The sequence below is a fragment of the Bubalus kerabau genome, chromosome 8 (genome assembly GCF_029407905.1).
Source record: "Bubalus kerabau isolate K-KA32 ecotype Philippines breed swamp buffalo chromosome 8, PCC_UOA_SB_1v2, whole genome shotgun sequence".
NCBI lineage: Eukaryota > Metazoa > Chordata > Mammalia > Artiodactyla > Bovidae > Bubalus > Bubalus kerabau.
The window spans coordinates 18,945,867-18,966,220 of NC_073631.1; the positions used below are offsets into that span (position 1 = coordinate 18,945,867).

At 35.8% G+C, this 20,354-nt stretch overlaps 1 protein-coding gene across 1 annotated transcript in view; it reads left to right on the plus strand.

Moving 5' to 3' along the window:
* The window catches only part of GLCCI1 (glucocorticoid induced 1), a 108,511-nt gene that overhangs the window by 40,975 nt on the left and 47,182 nt on the right, over positions 1 to 20,354 (plus strand). The window contains exon 3 of the mRNA XM_055589848.1: positions 12,220 to 12,306. Within this exon, the coding sequence (XP_055445823.1) occupies positions 12,220 to 12,306 (87 nt within the window). The remainder of the gene's footprint in view (positions 1 to 12,219; positions 12,307 to 20,354) is intronic.

A 20,354-nucleotide genomic window follows, 5' to 3' on the forward strand; every position in this document is an offset into this window, starting at 1 on the left:
CACTCTTATTTCACAACTAGAAAGGGGAACTTCCAATAGCAATTTCTTCCTCCTTTTTTCCCTCCTGTTTTCCATGGTTTTTCTTTCAGTGTTTTTGTCATTTGTCTTTCTGGTCTGATAAATCCTGCTTATTGCTGGAAATAATTAGCTTTGAGCTATTTACATATATTTTTTGAGTCATCTGCCATATATCTCTTTGTTAGGGAAAAATGACATGGTAAGTCTGACTTTTTTTTTTTTTAGCCTGATGGTTTTTAAATGTCTGATGGCCAGTTGAGGTGAGAGTAGCTTTTCCTTCTCTCTGAGTCCTTCCTCTTTGAATTCTGGTCTATCCCCCTTATTCGTCTTCTCTGCAAAGTTGGTATCAGAGGAAGATTTCAGAACTTTCCGTTTATGTCTTGTATTCTTTGAAGGGTAAGAAATGGAATGGTTAGATTTTTAAATGAAATTCTGCATACTTCTTTCTTTTCTCCAGATTGATGTTTTTCTTTGATATTTTATTGTTTTTAATTAATTTTCAAATTTCACAGTGTGAAACATTTAAACATGTCCAAAACATACATAAGATAAACTTTATTTTTCTTCATTTCATTAAGTTTGAGTGTATGGAGTTTCATGGTCTTATGCTAGCGTCTTTCACTAAAAATCCTTTTTATACTTATTTTTAAGAAACAGATCTGGAGTAGGTACTAACTGTTGACTTGAGCCAATGTATGATAAAGTCAACAACTCAACTAAAATATATTAATTCTTTGCTGTTGAAAATACACATTTAAAACACTCTATCCTTTTCTTCCCTTTATGAAAGGAGTTTGGGTGGAGAGGACTTTAATCAAAGGAGTAGGTGATACATCTCAAATAGTAAATAGATATAAAAGAGAACTTTCAGTTTTACCACTCTGATCAGAAGCTCATTTCCTGACCAAAAGTCATACTTTGTACAGCTCTTTGGGTTTCCTGTGCCCTTGTTGAAGAGCTCGCTGTTGAAGTTTGTTTAAGAAGTGGTAGTTGTTGGAACAATTTTGGACAGGGGAAGCTTTTCTTGAAATGGAAGCAAGTCTAAAGATCTTGGCCTCTTAGTTTGCATTCCAGGGACCTAAACTGTTAAGTTTTATGAAGCTGGTCCCCAACTGGCACTTGAGTAAGTTTATAAAGATTCTATCTTGTTCAGGATCTCCATTACTTTTTCTTTCAGCCATTAGGTAATTAAAAGATGATTTTTCTAATCCTAGAGTTGAACTGTCCACATGATAGGAGTCATGTTCCTAGTTGAGGGAGTAATATTTTTGGTTGCCAAAGGAATATACTCATATGTATTGATGAAAAATTTAAATACATAGCTAAAATACAGTATTTACTATTTTACTGAACAATGTTTACTATTTTACTCATCAATTTCAAATACTACCACTAAAATTAACAGAAACTCAAAGTTCTCCTTATTAATTTTTAAGAATGTATCCATTTAAATCAGAAGTAGAAGGTAAATAGCAAAGACCTTCCCCATACTCCTGTTGCCCATGTACCAGTTTCTTCCCATTACCAGAAATGTTTAACAGTTAACAAATCAACTGATTTCCCTTTATCTCTTCCCTTACCTTTACCCCTAAACTAGCTCTAGGTAGAGTTGTGAAATAGGTCGTATTTATTTGAAACAACCTTCTTAGCCTGTCTTCTTGTCCTTTGTTGTCTGGTACATTGTTTCTCAACTTTTTATATCCTAAAATCCCATCAATTTCCTATCAAAAATCCTATGATATTAGAAAGACATTTATTAGAGACATTAAGAGTTAAGAATTTAAGAACTGGGTCATAGTTAAGGGTGTATGTAGTATGGGAAAGCAGTATGCCTTTCAAGTTGTTAATAACTTGGCATACATTTTTGAATAAACGATTGGCATAAAATACATCATGTTTCCTGTAGGAAACATTAGTGTAAACCAAGTGAGAATAAGTTTTTATGCTGTTGAGATTCTTAAAGCTTTTGGGGGTAGCACTAGTTGGTGAAGCACAGTAAGTGGGACATAGCAGATGTTGATCAATGTTACCTGCCTTTGTACTGGAATCTATAGTATTTCATTCTTTAAATATAATAATACTGAATTGAGTGGACAGTATTACTAGTGTCAATAGTTGATTGTGCAGTTACGAACATTAAGCCTGGATTGGTCAGAAATGGCATAGAAATGATGCAACTAACTTCAGGGCATGCTCAGACTCACAAACTCAGTAAGCAGTTCCTGGTAGGTCAGGATTCATTCAGTCAGCTTTTGTTTTCTCCTGTGCAGTCTTACAAGTAAGAAATGGTATTTCAGATTTATAGGTCCAGGTATGGGAGAGTAGACTTTTATTGCTACAGAAACTCCTGCTTCCTTTCTCATTACTAATGTATTCCGTTAGTGATATTCATGTCATCATTGGTTGAGCACTATTAGCTTTTATGACTTCAGAATGGTATGGAAATATTTTTGGCAGGTATCTAGTCAGTATTAGTATTTCTGATATATCTTGTCAGTCATCTGTGTTGCTGATTTTCTGTCAAGTATAAGAGATTAAAAAACATTAAAAGATACTAAAAAGCAATAAAAGTTATTTATCTCTTGGATAATACTGAGGCACTTATAGTCAAGTATGTTTGTCAAATATATATATTTTTAAGTGTTTGGAAATACTACTTTTAAAAAAGTAAAATTGCTTTCGTTATTTACAAGTGGAATCAGTTTTTTGAAACTCAGCAACCAAAGCAAATTGCAACTGAAAAAATTGCAACAGTAAAGAATGAATGTTTTAGTAATGCTCTCTAAAAACTGAAAATTAGTTTGGCTTTAAATTTATCCACAATAATAGTAATAAAACTTGTCACAATGGGTATTATTAAGTATAAATACCAAATAATAAGTTAAAATATTCTTTATAATTTTAATTCCTCATATGACTGTCTCCTTTTGGTTAAAGCAGAAACTGGTTGTTTATCAAGAGTCTGTTTAGTAACTGTTTCTGTAAGAAGTCAGAGATTAGCATTTTTGATATATAGTTTACTTTATGTTACGTTATTTCCTTTGTTAAATGTTCTTGCAATGATTTGAGAAATGTTCTTACAATGATTTGAGAAACCTGACTGGATAGAACACTAATGTACTCCTCCTACCCTTTTCTATGACATTACTAGTGCCTCAGTGTGATTTGAAACTTGGCAAGAAGAGTATGATAGAAAATACTAATTATTTTTGAGAAAATACAAGCAATGCTTGGGACTTTCAGGTTTAGCAATACAGGGCTTTTTTAAAATTGAAAAATGAGATTGATTTATAATTTCTCTTTTACATAATTATTTTTAATAACCATTTTATTGAAATATAATTTATATACCATACAGTTCATCTATTTAGAGTGTATAATATATGGTTCTTAATATATTCAGAGTTGTGCAAACATTGCCATAATCAATTTTAGAACATTTCCATCCAGTGAGAAAAAACACTGTGCCCATTAGCAGTGCCTCACTGTCTGGCCCCAGCCTTCCTTCCCTTAGCCACACACAGCACCGAGTAGTCTCCTTCCTCCCTCTGTGTGTGTGCATGTTCTGAACATTGCATATCAGTGCATGCACGCATGCTCTGTTGCTTCAGTCAGTAGCCTCATACAATTTGTAGCCTTCGGTTCCTGGCGCTTTTCATGTAGTATGGTGTTTTTACGTTTCATCCATGCAGTAGCACAGTTATCAGCACTTCGTTCCTTTGTATTGCCAAATAATGTTCATGGAATGGACATGCTACAGTTTATTTGTACATTCTTGACTTGGTGAACTGCTTTGAACATTTGCATACAAGATTTTATGTTTACATATGTTTTCATTTCTCTAGGAATTGCTGGAGCATATGGAAGCTCTATGTTAAACTCTTTCAGGAAAACATTTTTATAGATATTTTTTTCCTCCATATAATTAAAGTATAACATGAAAGACATATCCAAACTGAATTACAATTTCCTGTCAATATTCTCATCAGTAACTTTCCACTAATATTTCTGGGTGTTGGACATTTCAGTTATCTTCAGTTTTCAGTTACTCTAAACACCTAAATATTTTGGCTTTTCTAAAGTCTCCAACTCCATTCCCACAGCCAGTGATAAACTACATACTGGCACTTGCAGTTGTGAGAGAACCCCAACCTATTAGTCAGAGGGACCTCTGTGTAGTGAAAAATATTTTATGGTGATGTATACTAACATCTTTACTTAACATGTAATGTGTCTTCCAAGATAGATTTGAGGTTTGCATCTAAAGTTAGAATTTCTATAAATTCTGTGTTTGACTTTCTCAGAATATACATCCACACTTACAAATTCTATAACACAGCTCTCTTATTTTTTCTAAATCCTACTTCTAATTTTGAAACAGTAGTCACTGCAGAAGATTTGGAAAATACCCAAAATCTCAAAATAAGCTACTTATAATTCTACTATCCAGATAGCTGTTTCTAACATTTTGATGTATACTCTCTTATATTTTGATTATTTACATTGAGAAAAAAATTTAAATTGCAGACCATTTAAACAATAGAGTTCAAAAAAATAGAGAGTTCAGATGATATTGCAGGTAGTGTTTTATAACCTATTTAATAAATCATAACATTTTATGTCATTAAGTATTATTTTAAGTCTCTTTTTTAAAATCTTGATTTTTCTCAGTTGAAAAAAAGAATTTATAATTATCTAGAATTCTTAACATATTTATATTTTGAAATATCTCTTTAAAGTCTTTTTCTCTTTGTGTGTATTTGGTTACTAAAGTGGGATTACAGTCTGTATAGTGTGTTTTCTTGTATTGTAAGACTGTTCCACAATTTTTCTTTTCTCTGTTTGCAGACATTTATTTCCACTGCTTCTCTTGGTGTGCATTTCAGATTAGTTTTTAGAGGTACATTTACTATGAATATTCTTAAGATTTTGGGCACATTTATGATTGCTTTTATTCAAATTAACATTTCTTACAGATCAGGCAAATACCTTTATCATGTATAACATAGATGTAATAGTTGATTTCTGTGGTATTTCCTGTTTTTAAAAATTGCAATCCAGAGATGTACCCCCAACACCTCCATCATCTTAAGAACTTGAAACAGAAATATAACTTCTTAACTCTTCTGAATAAGTTCCCTGGCTAATAATCTAGAAAATCACAAACCATTACTACACAGGCTTTTATTCAGTTGTGTGTGGAACACTTTTAAGCCTAAATAGACATGGATTTTATACATTTTTGTAATCTAACAGAATGAGCACATAACTTAGTATGTAGCTGGAGCATGATGAAAAAATCTGAGTGTGTAACTGCTCTCACTGAATTCCTAAAGCTCTTGTTTTTAGCCAGACTCTTCCTTTTGTACACTTCTTAACTAGTGAAGAGACTATTTATGTTTATATTTGGTTATAAAACTATATAAGCTTATATACAGTTACCAGGAAAGTGAACCATAATATTATAGTCACAGTCTTTTTGTGCTCTATTTTTTAATGCTTCATCAGGATAGTCTTTTCAAAGTTTTTCAAAAGTTAAAAAAATTTATTAGTCAAAAGAAAACCAAATCTCTCAAAGACATATTTATGAAGAATGAGAGGTTTGTCATTTTCTATTTTAAAAACTTTTCTGTACCTTAAAATCAGATTATACTCTTAATTATTAATTTAATTATCATTGATTTTTCAAGTAATTCCATTTCTTTTCTTGTCAGGTTTATTAGTACCATAATGTTAAGTATCATCTATTTAAGTAAAGTAAAAACAATTAAACTATAGTAAATTTTTAAGACTAAATTTAAACCACACAAAAAATACAGATTTTAAAGTTTTACATAGGACTTAAAGTAAGTTTTAAGTAAGATTAAGAGAATTTTCTGAAGTGATTCGCTTTTTCTTTTTTTTTGTGTGTGAGATTTTTGGAACTGACTCTAAGCTCTTGCATATTGAAAAAGAATATTTTGCTAGGAGTTAGTTTGATCCATTTTGAAGTTGAGAAAGCAGGAAAGCATATTCACCCTTGATAGTCTGTGAATACAGATATGAATAGCAAAAGTACCCATTGTTCATATCTAATAAAAGACCCTTATCCAAAATATGCAAACACCTTTTAAAACTCAACAAGAAGAAAACAAACTAGCTGATTAAAAAATGGGCCAAAGACCTTAACAGACAGGTCACTAAGGAAGATGTGCACACTGTGAACAAGCATATGAAAAGGCATCCACAGTATAGGTTAGTAGGGAAATGCCAGTTAAAATGAGGTACTCCACACAGATATCTACTAGAATGATCAAAACCCAGTACTGACAGCACCAGATGCTGAGCAGAATGCAGAGCAACAGGAACTGTCATATGTTGCTGGTGGAAATAAAAGAAGTGGTACATCCACTTTGGAAGACGTTTGGCAGTATCTTACAAAACTAAATATACTCTTAGCTTATAGGCCAGCATTCATGTTCCTTGGTATTTACCCAAAGAAGTTGAAAACTTAGAAAAACCTGCATACAGGTGTTTACAGCAGCTTTATTCATAATTGCCAAACTTGGAAGCAACCAAAATATCCTTCAGTAGGTGAGTGAATGAATGAACTAGATCCCACATGCCACAACTAAGAGTTCGCATGCCGCAATTAAATACACCACATGCTGCAACGAAGATCTAAGATCCTGTGTGTTGTAACTAAGACCTGATGCAGCCAAGAAATATTTTTTTAAAAAAGCATGGAGGAACCTTTAATGTATATTACTAAGTGAAAGAAGCAACTCTGAAAAGGCAACCTACTATATGATTCTAACTACCTGACATTCTAGAAAAGGCAAAACAGTGAAAAGAGTAAAAAGATCAATGGTTGTCAGGGGTTTGGAGATGGGGAGGAATTAATAGAGCACAGGGGATTTTTAGGGCAGTGAAAATAACTCTATATGTATGGAGAAGGCAATGGCACCCCACTCCAGTACTCTTGCCTGGAAAATCCCATGGATGGAAGAGCCTGGTGGGCTGCAGTCCCTGGGGTCACGAAGAGTAGGACACGACTGAGCGACTTCACTTTCACTTTTCACTTTCATGTATTGGAGAAGGAAATGGCAGCTCACTCCAGTGTTCTTGCCTGGAGAATCCCAGGGACGGGGGAGCCCGGTGGGCTGCCGTCTATGGGGTCTCACAGAGTCGAACATGACTGACACGACTTAGCAGCAGCAGCAGCAGCAGCAGCAGCAGCAGCAGCAGCAGCAGCATGATACTATAATGATGGATATGTGTCATTATACATTTTTCCAAACCCATAGAACGCACATCACCAAGAGTGAACTCTAAATGTAAACTATGGACTCTGGGTAATAATGATGTGTCAGTGTGGGTTCATCAGTTATAACAAATGTCCCACTCTGTAGGGATGGCTGTGCATCTGTGGAGGTGAAGGGTATATAGAAAATCTCTGTAATGTCTCTCAGTCTGTCTATTAGCCTAAAACTGGTCTTTAAAAATAGTCTTAAATACAAATGTGTAGTCCTGTGCAGTAGGATTATTTTTTGTTTATTTCACTCAGAGAAGCAACATTCGTCACACAGGAAACCAAGATAGTAGGCCGGCTAAGGGGGTCCTTAAAGCTTCATGGGCTGGACTTTGTGTGATTCTGAGAGGTAAAATTTTAAAATGGCCTCTTCCACCTATAGATATACTTTTGATGTAGAGGGGATTTTTTTTTTTTTTTTTTTTTTGCCAACCAAGGTTCATTTTCTCTTCCCTAGTAGTTTAAGTGGAGGTAGCTAGCAAGGAAGAATCCTCTTAAGTATGTGGGCTGAAAAGCAAGCTGTTATATATAATACCACTCATTGAGGATTATATTTCTTTTGTTTCTTTCCAGGTTGCCTGGAAATGTTAGTAAGTGTAAAATAAGTGTTCTAGGATCATATAAGTAAGAGAGAGTATGTGAAAGTGAAAGTTATTCAGTTGTATCTGACTCTTTGTGACCCCATGGATATACAGTCCATGGAATTCTCCAGACCAGAATACTAAAGTGGGTAGCCATTCCCTTCTCCAAGGGATCTTCCCAACCTAGGGATTAAACCCAGGTCTCCCACAATGCAGGCAGAATCTTTACCAGCTGAGCCACCAGGGAAGCCCAACTCAGGTGGGTAGCCTATCCCTTCTCCAGTGGATCTTCCTGACCCAGGAATCAAACCCAGGGGTCTCCTGCATCGCAGGCGGATTCTTTACCAGCTGAGCTACAAGGGAAGCCCGTAAGAGAGAGTAAAACAGGTTTAAAAAAAAGTTATTTGTGTATGTGTGTTTGTATATTTGAGTTTTGAAATGCTAATAGCATTGTTACACTGAATAGACAGATATAGTATATTATATTTCCCAAATTTGTTTGACCATGGGATTCTTCTTTCATAAGTTTTTTTTTACTAAAATCCGGGACATAAGTAGGACAGTTCATAAAATTATACTCTAGATTAATGGATGGAATAGCTGGCCAGTTGGAAAAGAATCTCTTGCTGGCATGAAAGCAAATAACTTTTGCTACTTTGTGTTGTTTTCCTAATTCAAATGGTAAAATACTTCTCATGTACTCAGACTTAACAAATTAGATACAAATTAACTCATCCTCTGTGGCTTCAGAAGCATAATTATAGATTAGAAGACCAAGTAGCCATCTTTGGTTTTGGTTTGATTTGAATAACTTGTTAAAAATCAATGATTTTTAAAACACTGCACTCAACAGAACTTTCTGCAGTGGTAGAAATGTGCTATATCTGTGCTGTTCTGTATGGCAGTCAGTAGCTACATGTGGTTATTAAGCATGTAAAATGTGCTAGTGAGGCCAAGGAACTGAATTTTCTGTTTTATTTTTGTTAATTTAAATTATTACATGTGGCTAGTAGCTTCTGTTTTGGACAGTGCAGTCTTTAGAATATATTTGTATATATGTGCAATTAAAATGAAATCTTTTTTGGAAGAGTTGAAACTGATGAATATACTTAAATAATTTATATTCATGTCATTTTATAGCCACATGATTGAAAGAATTTCTCCCAGTGGTTTTGTACTTAAAAAAAAAAATATGTAATTTACTAGATAGATTTCAGGACAATATTTTTTTACAGTTAGTTTTTATGTATTTCTTTTGTATAAGCAGTACTACATTCCAAATGATCAAAAGGGTTTCACATTCAGTTTTAAGAAAAGAATGACAATAGGAAGAAAGAAGGTACCCTCAGATGAGACCTCGGATTTAGTTTCATTTGCCATTGGTGTGCTGGCCAGAATTGAGGCATCTGCAGAATTTTTCTGGTTATTGATTTATCTCTAAGTTGGAGATACAGTTTATATAAATATCCTTTGAAAAAATTAGAGCTTACAAAATGAAAATAGTGTTATAATGTTATTGTTAAATAATTATGGAACATATCAGAAATTTGACTCATTTTCTGCAAATATACTCTTGAGTTTTAAACATTGATCCTTAGTCATTTGATCCAAAATCAGATGATCCTTAATCATCTGATTTTAGGTTAGAGTAATGCCTATGTTTGGTAGAAAGGCAAAAGTATTAAGGCATATAGATTCTCAAAAGAAAAGTTTGACTAAAACTATCATAATTGAATAATTTTAGAATAAATTGTTAAAGATATAACTACTTAGGGATTAATTTCAGAGTAGTTTTTCTTATCAAACACTGAGATTAGGAAATTTTAATAACCAGTTATTTGCAAGCAGCTTATTTAATATATTAATAATACCTCTTTGCACATGCCAACTAAATAAAATATTTTACTCAATAATATGACTAAATAGTTTCACTTTAGTATTGAACTCTTAAAGCAGTTTATATGTGTTTTTATTCAACTAGCATTCAGTTGTTACTGGTTTTATTTTGGCGTATCATTACTTTTAAGAGCTGGTAATTATTTAAAAAGTTGTCCACAAGCATTTTGAATTGTATAGAACTGATGGCTTCCTCATAAGAAGTTGTGCATTATGTAGAGTCACAGATGTAGCCTCAATATAAATCATGAATTTTAGGTACATAATAAAAAATAATTTTAAAGCTATATATATTTATATTTATGTGTGATAATCAGTGCCCTTTGTCTGTCTTAAAATAGTGGTTTTAATGTTCCCTAAGTTGCAAAAATCTTCTCATATATTAAAGATGATAGTTTTACTATTTTTCATTTTTAATACAACCAGTAAACGACCTTACTATGTGGCAGTTAATGTTTTATGGTGTATTTGGATGAAGTGTGTATTATGGATTAAATCACTCAAAATGTTTTAGGTAAAAGCAATTCTGTTTGCTGACATGTAGCTCAGTTTCTTTTTGTTTTTTAAGATGCACTGCTTTAAATTATAGTCAGTTTACAAAGGATTAATTTCCAGAGTAAACAAGCAGCTCATACAACTCAATACCAGAAAAACAAACAACCCAATAAAAAAGTGGGAAAAAGACCTAAACAGACATTTTTCCAAAGAAGACATACAGGTGGCTAACAAACGCATGAAAAGATGCTCAACATCGCTCATTATTAGAGAAACGCAAATCAAAACCACAATGAGATATCACCTCACACCAGTCAGGATGGCCATCATCAAAAAGTCTACAAACAATAAATGGTGAAGAAGGTGTGGAGAAAAGGGAACCCTCTTGCCCTGGTGGTGGGATTTAAATTGATACAGCCGCTATGGAAGACTTAAAAAACTAGGAGATTGCTTTAAAAGCTAGGAATAAAAGCACCATATGACCCAGCAATCCCACTCCTAGGCGTATACCCTGAGGAAACCAAAATTGAAAAAGACACATATACCCCAATGTTCATTGCAGCACTGTTTACAATAACTGGAACATGGAAGCAACCTAGGTGTCCACCAACAGATGAATGGATAAAGAGCTGTGGTACATATACACATGGAATAGTACTCAACCATAAAAAGGAGCACATCTGAGTCAGTTCTAATGAGGTGGATGAACCTAGAGCCTATATAACAGAGTGTAGTAAGTCAGAAGGAGAAAGATAAATATCATATACTAATGCATGTATATGGAATCTAGAAAGATGGTACCAAAGGATTTATTTACAGGGCAGCAGTGCAGAAGCAGACACAGAGAACAGACTTATGGACACAGGGTTTGGGGAGGAGGGAAAAGGCGAAATGTATGGAGAGAGTAACATGGAAACTTACATTTCGATATGTAAAATAGATAGCCAATGGGAATTTGCTGTATGACTCGGGGAACTCAAACAGGGGCTGTGGTAACAACAACCTAGAGGGATGGGATGGGGAGGGAGGTGGTAGGGAAGCGACATGTGTATGCCTATGGCTGATTCATGTTGATACATGGCAGAAAAGAACAAAATTCTGTAAAGCAATTATTCTTAGCAAAAACAAGAGTAAATATTATAGTCAATTTAGCCTAATCTTTTCCTATTTTTATAATAACATATTTTTATATAAACATGCTTGATGTTTTTCAAAAAACGGTACTACCTATCAATAGATATTTGACATAGAGGTAATCTGTAAGCCCACTGCTTCTAAACACATGCTGTTGATTTTACTTGTATTTTATATAATAAAAATACCATTTCATAATTAGCTTGCCTTTTCTCTTTTAAAAAAAAAAATACCAATATGCATATTTCACAGTTCTCTTTGAATTTGATAACTTTAAGTTATTGCTGCTGCTGCTGCTGCTAAATCGCTTCAGTCATGTCCGACTCTGTGCAACCCCATAGACGGCAGCCCACCAGGCTCCCATCCCTGGGATTCTCCAGGCAAGAACACTGGAGTGGGTTGCCATTTCCTTCTCCAATGCATGAAAGTGAAAAGTGAAAGTAAAGTCGCTCAGTCATGTCCAACTCTTAGCGACCCTGTGGACTGCAGCCTACCAGGCTCCTCCGTCCATGGGATTTTCCAGGCAAAAGTACTGGAGTGGGTAGCCAGTGCCTTCTCCGTTAAGTTATTAATGTTGATGTAAAAAGCCAAATGTTTTGAGTAACATTACTCAGAGACATCTTAGATTGACTGTATCTAAGTTAGAATAATAAACATTTCACAGGGTCATGAAAGTTCTAGCTTTTAAGGTTTTTAGTATTTAGTATAACCCCATAATTGGTATGTGCTAATATGTTTGAGTTGCTATGAGATTAAGGAGTAGAGACAAAATTCCTCATTTTTTATTTGTTTCTTTTTTTAAAGACACCTAGTTGTTGGGCAGAAGAAGGTGCAGAAAAGAGATCACATCAGCGTTCTGCATCATGGGGGAGTGCTGATCAACTGAAAGAGGTAAGTTACTTCTGTTTCCAGTCTGTAACATGCTCTGGTCCTAGCAAATTATCTTAACTATTTCCTGAATATAATGATACTTCCTGTATTTGTGATAAACTTACCTCTTTCAGAGTTTTAAGGGTTGCTTTCCACTTTTTGGTGAATAATTTTGAGATTACATGATTTGTGCCCTTCATATTTTTATGAATATTTCTTATGTACTCACTGAGCTTTTTTTGCCTTTCCAGAATGAAGTCTGATTTTATGTAATTTTATCTTGTTCATTTTAGTTATTTTTTTCCCCATTTCAGCGTTCTTGTTCTTGAATTACAGCAACTAGAACTATAGATCACAGTTTTTACAAAGGTACGATAAAGTTAGAGAAACTTAAAGTTGAAAGATCATCTAGTCCATCTCCTATATACATACTTGTATACTTCTGGTGATTCACATTGTTGTACTCCAGAAACCAACACAACATTATAAAGCAATTATCCTCCAATCAAAAATAAAAAAGAACAAAGCACTCCTTAGAAAATGTTCATCTGGTCTATTATAGTCATTCTCAGTGAAAAAGCTCATCACTTTGCAGGGGAACCAAACCAGTTCAGTTGTTGCAGCTTAAGTTCTTAACTAGTTTATTTTGTATATTGAACTTAAAATTATACCCCTAAGTTTTGACTCTGCCCTCTGTATCAATATTGAAAAAGTATAATTTAAATATTTGAAAGGCTTGCAGTATGTCATTTTCCTCCAGGATAAACATTGACATTTCTCTCAAGTACATTTCATATGATAGTTTGCATACCTCTTAGTATCATTTTCATATACTTTAGGTATCAGTATTTCTCATGTACCATGGTATCTGGACTGAATAGATACAGTAGTCTATTTGCATAGTCTGTTGCCTATGACTGTGTTACATTTTTAGTTGCTTCATTACATTATTGATGTAGAGAAATCCTCAGCTCCTATCCATGCCACATACAAACACACATGCACAAAATCAATTTTTACCAACAGCAACAAAAAAGGAAGCTGTCTCCAGTATATCTAGTTTAAGATAGGCATTGAGTACATATATACATGCATAGACTATTGAGTGATATTGAATAAAAAGTAAATTTGCTCTTTTATCTCACAGGTAAATATAATCTTAAAGCTATAGCCAGGATTTGGTGTAGTTGAACTTTGGACAACAGCAGTTCATGATATACCCTATTAAAAAGGAATGGCTGGCATGACGGAGTGAGAGATTTAACTACTCTCCTCACAATAGAATAATAAAGCTGGACAAAATAATCAAAACAAATTCAGCACTCTGGAAATCAATCAAATTGAGAAACCTTATTCATGGAAAGTATTGAACTCCTGAGGGTAAGAATAACACAAGTTTGTGGTGTTCTTACTTGGTGCTACGCTTCTTTCCCTATTCCTCATCTCCAGCTTTGCAGGTGTGGTATTTCAGCCAGGATGGGGCAGGCCTTGAAAACCAGAAGCTTTGCTGCCCCTGCTGGAGAGAGAACCTTGCTAAGGGAGTATTACAGAGTAAAATAACGTTCTTAGTTGCAAAGTAGGAAGGACCTATGGCTCTGCTGATCTGAGATTGTGGGGTGATTTCTGGCAAGCCCAGACTCACAGAGTGGCAGGATTTTATAGAGAGTTCTAGGAAGTCAGACAGTCTTGGAGGCTTGATAAGTTCACCCCATATCCCAGGTTGACTGGAGGCTGTAGAATAGTGTAGCAGAATATCAAATGGGCCCAAGTCACCCACTTCTCAATGGGTAGTATAGCTTAAGAATAAGCGGAAATGAGACTAAACAGGCCCAGTGGTAATAAAATCTGAGGCCAGCTTGTAAAAGGCCCACGTTTTGAATGCACTCCTCGTTCCACACACAAACCTCATTCAAATATACACACATCCTGAGAGTGGAAGCTTTATTGGACTGAGGTGTTTGAGTAAAATGTCTGAATAGTGTTTTGCTAAACAGTAAGGTGACACTGCTGGAGAAGGCGATGGCACCCACTCCAGTCCTCCTGCCTGGAGAGTCCCAGGGACGGAGGGGCCTGGTGGGCGGCAGTCCATGGCGTTGCTAGGAGTCGGACACGACTGAGCAACTTCACTTTCACTTTTCACTTCCATGCGTTGGAGAAGGAAATGGCAACCCACTCCAGTGTTCTTGCCTGGAGAATCCCAGGGACGGCAGAGCCTGGTGGGCTGCCGTCTATGGGGTCGCACAGAGTCGGACACGACTGAAGCGACTTAGCAGCAGCAAAGAGTCAGACACGACTGAAGCGACTTAGCAGCAGCAGCAGCAAGATGACACTGGAGACCACTTAAAAAGGTATGAAAAAGCCAGTCTTAGAAAAATGAAGGGGCAGGAGAAATGGAGGAGAGATGTCAGTGGCCACATATTGTGGGGAAAACAGGCTTTTAGTCTATCAGCTGCTCTCAAACAAAATCAGAATCTAGTTGCTTCAATATATTATCTAAAATGTCCACATTCAACAAAAAATTTAGACATATGCAAAGAAACAAAAGAGGATGACCCATACTTGAGGAACTATGCCTGAAGAACTACAGATGGAGGTTTGTAACATTATACAGGAGGTGATCAAAACCATCCCTAAGAAGAAGAAATGCAAAAAAGGCAAAATGTCTCAGAAGCCCTTACAGATAGCTGAGAAAAAAAGAGAAGCAAAAGGCAAAGGAAAAAAGGAAAGATATATCCATCTGGATACAGAGTTCCAAAGAACAGCAAGGAGAGATAAGAAAGCCTTCCTCAGTGATCAGTAGAGGAAAACAATAGAATGGGAAAGACTACAGATCTCTCCAAGAAAATTAGAGATACCAAGGGAACATTACATGCAAAGATGGGCACAATGAAGGACAGAAATGGTATGGACCTAACAGAAGCAGAAGATATTAAGAAAAGGTGGCAAGAATATGCAGAAGAACTATACAAAAAAGATCTTAAACCCAGATAACCACGGTGGTGTGATCACTCACCTAGAGCCAGACATCCTGGAATGCGAAGTCAAGTGGGCCTTAGGAAGCATCAATATGAACAAAGCTAATGGACATGATGGAATTCCAGCTGAGCTATTTCAAATCCTAAAAGATAATGCTGAGAAAGTACTGCACTCAATATGCCAGCAAATTTGGAAAACTCAACAGTGGCCACAGAACTGGAAAAGATCAGTTTTCATTCCAATTCCAGAGAAAAGCAATGCCAAAGAATGTTCAAACTACCACACAATTGCACTCATCTCACACGCTAGCAAGGTAATGATCAAAATTCTCCACGCTAGGCTTCAACAGTACATGAACCAAGAACTTCCAGATGTTCAAGCTGGATTCAGAAAAGGCAAAGAAACCAGAGATCAAATTGCCAACATCCATTGGATCATTGAAAAAGCAAGAGAATTCCAGAAAAACATCTGCTTCATTGACTATGCTAAAGCCTTTGACTGTGTGGATCACAACAAACTGTGGAAAATTCTTCAAAGATGGGAATACCAGACCACCTAACCTGCCTTCTGAGAAATCTGTATGCAGGTCAAGAAGCAATAGTTAGAACTTGACATGGAACAATGGACTGGTTCCAAATTGGGAAAGGAGTACATCAAGGCTGTGTATTGTCACCTTGCTATTTAACTTATATGCAGAGTATATCATGCAAAATGCTGGACTGGGTGAAACACCAGCTGGAATCAAGACTGCAGGGAGAAATATCAATAACCTCAGGTATGCAGATAACACCACCCTTATGGCAGAAAGTGAAGAGGAACTAAAGAGCTTGATGAAAGTGAAAGAGGAGAGTGGAAAAAGCTGGCTTAAAACTCAACGTTCAAAAAACAACGATTGTGGCATCCGGTCCCATCACTTCATGGAAAATAGATGGGGAAACAGTGACAGACTTTATTTTCTTGAGTTCCAGAATCACTGAAGATGGTGACTGAGGCAATGAAATTAAAAGACGCTTGCTCCTTGGAAGAAAAGCTATGACAAACCTAGACATCATATTAAAAAACAGAGACCTTACTTTGCCGTCAACGATCCATATAGTCAAAGCTATAGTTTTTCCATGAGTCATGTATGGATGTGAGAGCTGGACTATAAAGAAAGCTGAGGGCCACAGAATTGATGCTTTGAACTGTGGTGTTGGAGAAGACTCTTGAGAGTCCCTTGGACTGCAAGGAGATCAAACCAGTCAATCCTAAAGGAAATCAATTGTGAGTAGTCATTGGAAGGACTGATGCTGAAGCTGAAGCTCCAATAATTTGGCCACCTAATGTGAAGAGCTGACTCACTGGAAAAGACCCTGATGCTGGGAAGGATTGAAGGCAGGAGGAAAAGGGGACGATGGAGGGTGATATGGTTGGATGGCATCACCGACTCAATGGACATGAGTTTGCACAACCTCTGGGAGTTGGTCATAGACAGGGAAGCCTGGCATGCTGCAGTCCATGGAGTCGCGAAGAGTCAGACATGAGTAAGTGACTAAACTAAACTGATTCTTGAGGGATAAAAAACAGTCAGTAGAAACTGTATCTAAATGTCTCCATATGTTGGATTTAGCAGACTGAAACATCAAAGCCCCTATTATAAGTATGTTCAAAGAACTAAAGAAAACCATGTTTAAAGCATTAAAGGGAAGTAGGACATCTATGACTCAATGAATAAAGAATATCCACAAAGATGTAATTATTAGGAAAAAATATACAAAACTCTATAGAGCTAAAATGTATAGTAACTAAAATTAAAAATTCACTAGATGAACTTGGTAGAAAATTTGAGATGGCAGAAGAATCAGTGAGTTTCAGTACAGGTCAATAGAATACTCTCAAAGAGCAGAGAAAAAGATGGAAGAAAAGTCAGAAGAGCCTCAAAGGGAAACATTCCTGTGGGGAAACATTAAGTTCATATGTATACACAAAATGGAGATGGAGGAGAGGAGAGGGGAGAGGAGATAAGTTTGAAGAAATAATGGCAGAAAACTTTGCAGATTTGATGAAAAACAATCTATGAATTCAAGAAGCTCAACAAACCCCAAGTATGAAAACAAAAAACTACACATAGACACATCATAGTTAAACTGCTGAAAGCCAAAGGAAAAGATAAAATCTTGAAACTGGAAGAAAAAAATGACACGTTACAGTAGGGGACCAATAATACCGTAATGGCTGATTTTTTTTTATCAGAACACTAGAAACCGTAAAGCGGGACATATTCAAAGTGCTAAAAGAAAAAATATCAACCAAGTATTCTATATTCAGAAAACCTTTAAAATAAAGGTGAAATAAAGTATTCCGAGATAAAGATTCACAGAATTTCCTGCTGCTAGGCTGTCTTACTCTTCATACAGTTCATGGGGTTCTCAAGGCAAGAATACTGAAGTGGTTTGCCATTCCCTTCTCCAGTGGACCACATTCTGTCAGACCTCTCCACCATGACCCGCCTGTCTTGGGTGGGGTCGCAAAGAGTCGGACTGAGCGACTGAACTGAATTGAGACTGTCTTACAGGAAATACTGAAGGTACTGACTCCAGCTTAATTCAAATCTATAGGAAAATTTGAAGAGTGTTGGGTATGGCAAATATGTGAGTAAATATAAAACAATCTGTAGATACATTTTTCTCATTTTTCTACCTGTTTAAAACACAAGATTACATGAAACAATAATTATAATACTATTATGCTGGGTGTATAACATATACATTAAATATAACAGTAATAACACAAAAGAGGACAAGGGAAAAGACATATTTTGGAATATAGATTCCCATTTACTGAAATTAAATATTATTTTGAAGTAGACTATAATAAATTATCTGGTCCCATCACTTCATGGGAAATAGATGGGGAAACAGTGGAAACAGTGTCAGACTTTATTTTTCTGGGTTCCAAAATCACTACAGATGGTGACTGCAGCCATGAAATTAAAAGGTGCTTACTCCTTGGAAGGAAAGTTATGACCAACCTAGATAGCATATTCAAAAGCAGAGACATTACTTTGCCAACAAAGGTTCATCTAGTCAAGGCTATGGTTTTTCCTGTGGTCATGTATGGATGTGAGAGTTGGACTGTGAAGAAGGCTGAGCGCCAAAGAATTGATGCTTTTGAACTGTGGTGTTGGAGAACACTCTTGAGAGTCCCTTGGACTGCAGGGAGATCCAACCAGTCCATTCTGAAGGAGATCGGCCCTGGGATTTCTTTGGGAGGAATGATGCTAAAGCTGAAACTCCAGTACTTTGGCCACCTCATGCGAAGAGCTGACTCATTAGAAAAGACCCTGATGCTGGGAGGGATTGGGGGCAGGAGGAGAAGGGGATGACAGAGGACGAGATGGCTGGATGGCATCACTGACTCAATGGACATGAGTCTCAGTGAACTCCAGGAGTTGGTGATGGACAGGGAGGCCTGGCGTGCTGTGATTCATGGGGTCGCAAAGAGTCGGACACGACTGAGCGACTGATCTGATCTGATAATAAATTAAAATTCTTGTTATAATCCTTAGAGCAGTTCCTGACAAAATAACTCTATATAAGAATAGAAAATATCAAAAGTAGAATGCTGATGCTGCTGCTAAGTCGCTTCAGTCGTGTCCGACTCTGTGTGACCCCATAGACAGCAGCCCATCAGGTTCCACCGTCCCTGGGATTCTCCAGGCAAGAACACTGGAGTGGGTTGCCATTTTCTTCTCCAATGCATGAAAGTGAAAAGTGAAAGTGAAACCGCTCAGTCATGTCCATCTCTTTGTGACCCCATGGACTGCAGCCCGCCAGGCTCCTCCATCCATGGGATTTTCCAGGGAAGAGTACTGGAATGGGTTGCCATTGCCTTCTCCCCAAAAGTAGAATAAAACAATACAATAAAAAATATCACGAAAGAAAGCACCTAAAGGAGGAAGAGACGAGTAAAAAAGATGTGACACAAGTAGAAAAATAGCAAAATGACAGGAATAAATCCAGTTATTTAATTACATTCAGTGAATGGAGTGAACATTCTGTTCAAAAGGCAGAGATTGTCGAATTGGATAAAAAAGCAACGCTCACCTATATCTTGTCTATAAGAAACACACCTTATATTCAAAGATATGAATAGGTAGGTTGAAAATAAAAAGATGGGGAAAGCTACACAGTGAAAAGAGTAATGATGCTTTCTTATCAGATGAAATAGACTTAGAAAAAAATATTACTGAAGACAGAGACATTTCATAATTGTTCATACATCTAACAACAGTCTCAAAATGCATGAAGCACAACTATGGAAGAAGAAATCATTTTGCTTAACAATATTTGATAGAACTGGGTAGAAAACCAGCAAGGAGATAGAAGAGTTTAAACAGTGTAATCAGTCAACTTGACCTAACATACATAGAAAACTGCCCATTGACTGTAGAATACACATTTTTTTCAAATTGAAACATTTTCTGGGTTAGACCATAAACTGGGCCATAAAACAAGACTCAATAGGTTGTGAAAGACTCAAATCATATAGCAGAAAATAATCTTGTAACAAACCCAAATATTTGTCATTTAAAGAACATTTACCTAATACCAAAAAGGAAATTTTAAATATTTGAATAAATGAAAGCAAAAAAGACAGCTTAGAATTTGTGTTTACAGATAAAGCAGTACTTCAAGGAAAAGTTATATGTAAGTGCACATATAAAAGAAAATTCTCAAATCAGTACCTAAGCTTCCATCTTAAGAAACCAGACAAAGAAGAGAAAATCATACCGAAAGCAAGCAAAGGAAATGATAAAGAATATAACAAAAACTAATGAAACAGAAAAATAAGAGAAAAGTCAATGAAATTAAAAGTTGTTTTTTTGGAAAGATGAACAAAGTTGACAAACCATTAGTTAGATTGACCAAGGAAGAAAATATACAAATTACCAAAATGAATAGTGAAAGAGGTGCCATTACTACCAACCTTTTAGAACATAAAGGAATCTTATAATCAAATGTATGTCATCATTTATTAATAGAACATAAGATGAAATGGATAAAATTCTAGCAGGATAAGAATTACTAGAAAGAAACAAATTACCAAAACTG